General features: G+C 55.3%; 1 protein-coding gene across 1 annotated transcript in view; it reads left to right on the top strand.

The window, feature by feature from the left end:
• The window catches only part of ETH_00040680 (uncharacterized protein), a gene marked incomplete at both ends in the record, with an annotated part of 2,159 nt that overhangs the window by 186 nt on the left and 1,064 nt on the right, over positions 1-909 (top strand). Inside the window, 2 exons of the mRNA XM_013375251.1 lie at positions 192-267; positions 477-571. Of these exons, the coding sequence (XP_013230705.1) occupies positions 192-267; positions 477-571 (171 nt within the window). The remainder of the gene's footprint in view (positions 1-191; positions 268-476; positions 572-909) is intronic.

Below are 909 nucleotides of genomic sequence, written 5' to 3'. Positions count from 1 at the left end.
TGCTGCTGCGGCTGCGGCTGCGGCTGCGGCTGCGGCTGCTGGCTTTTGTTCGGGTGTTGGGGGAGCTGTTGCTCAAATGGCACTGCTGCTGCTTCTTCCGGTGTCGTTTCGCTGCCCCTTTAAGCGCATCGAGAAATGAGGGTTTATGAGGGTTTAGGGTTTAGGGTTTAGGGTTTAGGGTTTGTGCGCAGATGGAGGTGCTGCGTCATGGGCGCGAAGTTGTGGAGAAGGAATTGCCTGCATTAGCAAAGGGCCTCAAAGACTTCGGTCAGCCTGCAATTGAGGGTTTAAGGTCCAGGGTTTAGGGTTTAGGGTTTAGGGTTTAGGGCTTAGGGTTTAGGACTTGGGGTTTGGATTTGGTGCTAGGGGTTGCTGTGAGGATAAGAACTCAGGGCTTTCTACTTCTTCCAGCACCTGCTGCTGCTGCTGCTGCTGCCTGCGCTGCTGCACCTGCTGCTGCTGCTGCTGCTGCGCAGATTTCGACTGGCAGCAAAACAGCGACACTGTGTCTCGCCTGAAGAGAGAAGAGACGGACTTTGAGCTGCTCCTCAAGGCCCTTCCTGTTTACCTCGTAAGCACCTAAAAACCCTAAACCCCAAACCCTAAACCCCAAACCCTAGAGTCTGAGACCCCCTTCAGCTGGCAGCTGGTTCAGCGCGTGCCGTCTAGGGCTTTCTGTCAATTTTTGAGGGTTTAGGGTTTAGGGTTTAGAGCTGGCTCCGTAGCTTTTAGGGTTTGCCGCCTACCTTTCAGAGGCTGAGGGTTTAGAGTTAGGGTTTAGGGTTTAGGGTTTAGGGTTTAGGGTTTAGGGTTTGGCGCTGCACACAGGCTCTAAACCCTCCCAAGGGCCCCTCCTTCCGGGGGCCCCCCGCCTACTTTGTGGTCCCTCATGGGGACCCCCCTGCAGCT

Source organism: Eimeria tenella, genomic scaffold (genome assembly GCF_000499545.2).
Source record: "Eimeria tenella Houghton genomic scaffold, Eth_scaff2604, whole genome shotgun sequence".
Taxonomy (NCBI): domain Eukaryota; phylum Apicomplexa; class Conoidasida; order Eucoccidiorida; family Eimeriidae; genus Eimeria; species Eimeria tenella.
Note: the sequence above shows the minus strand (reverse complement) of the source record. Positions and strands in the feature narration are given on the sequence as shown.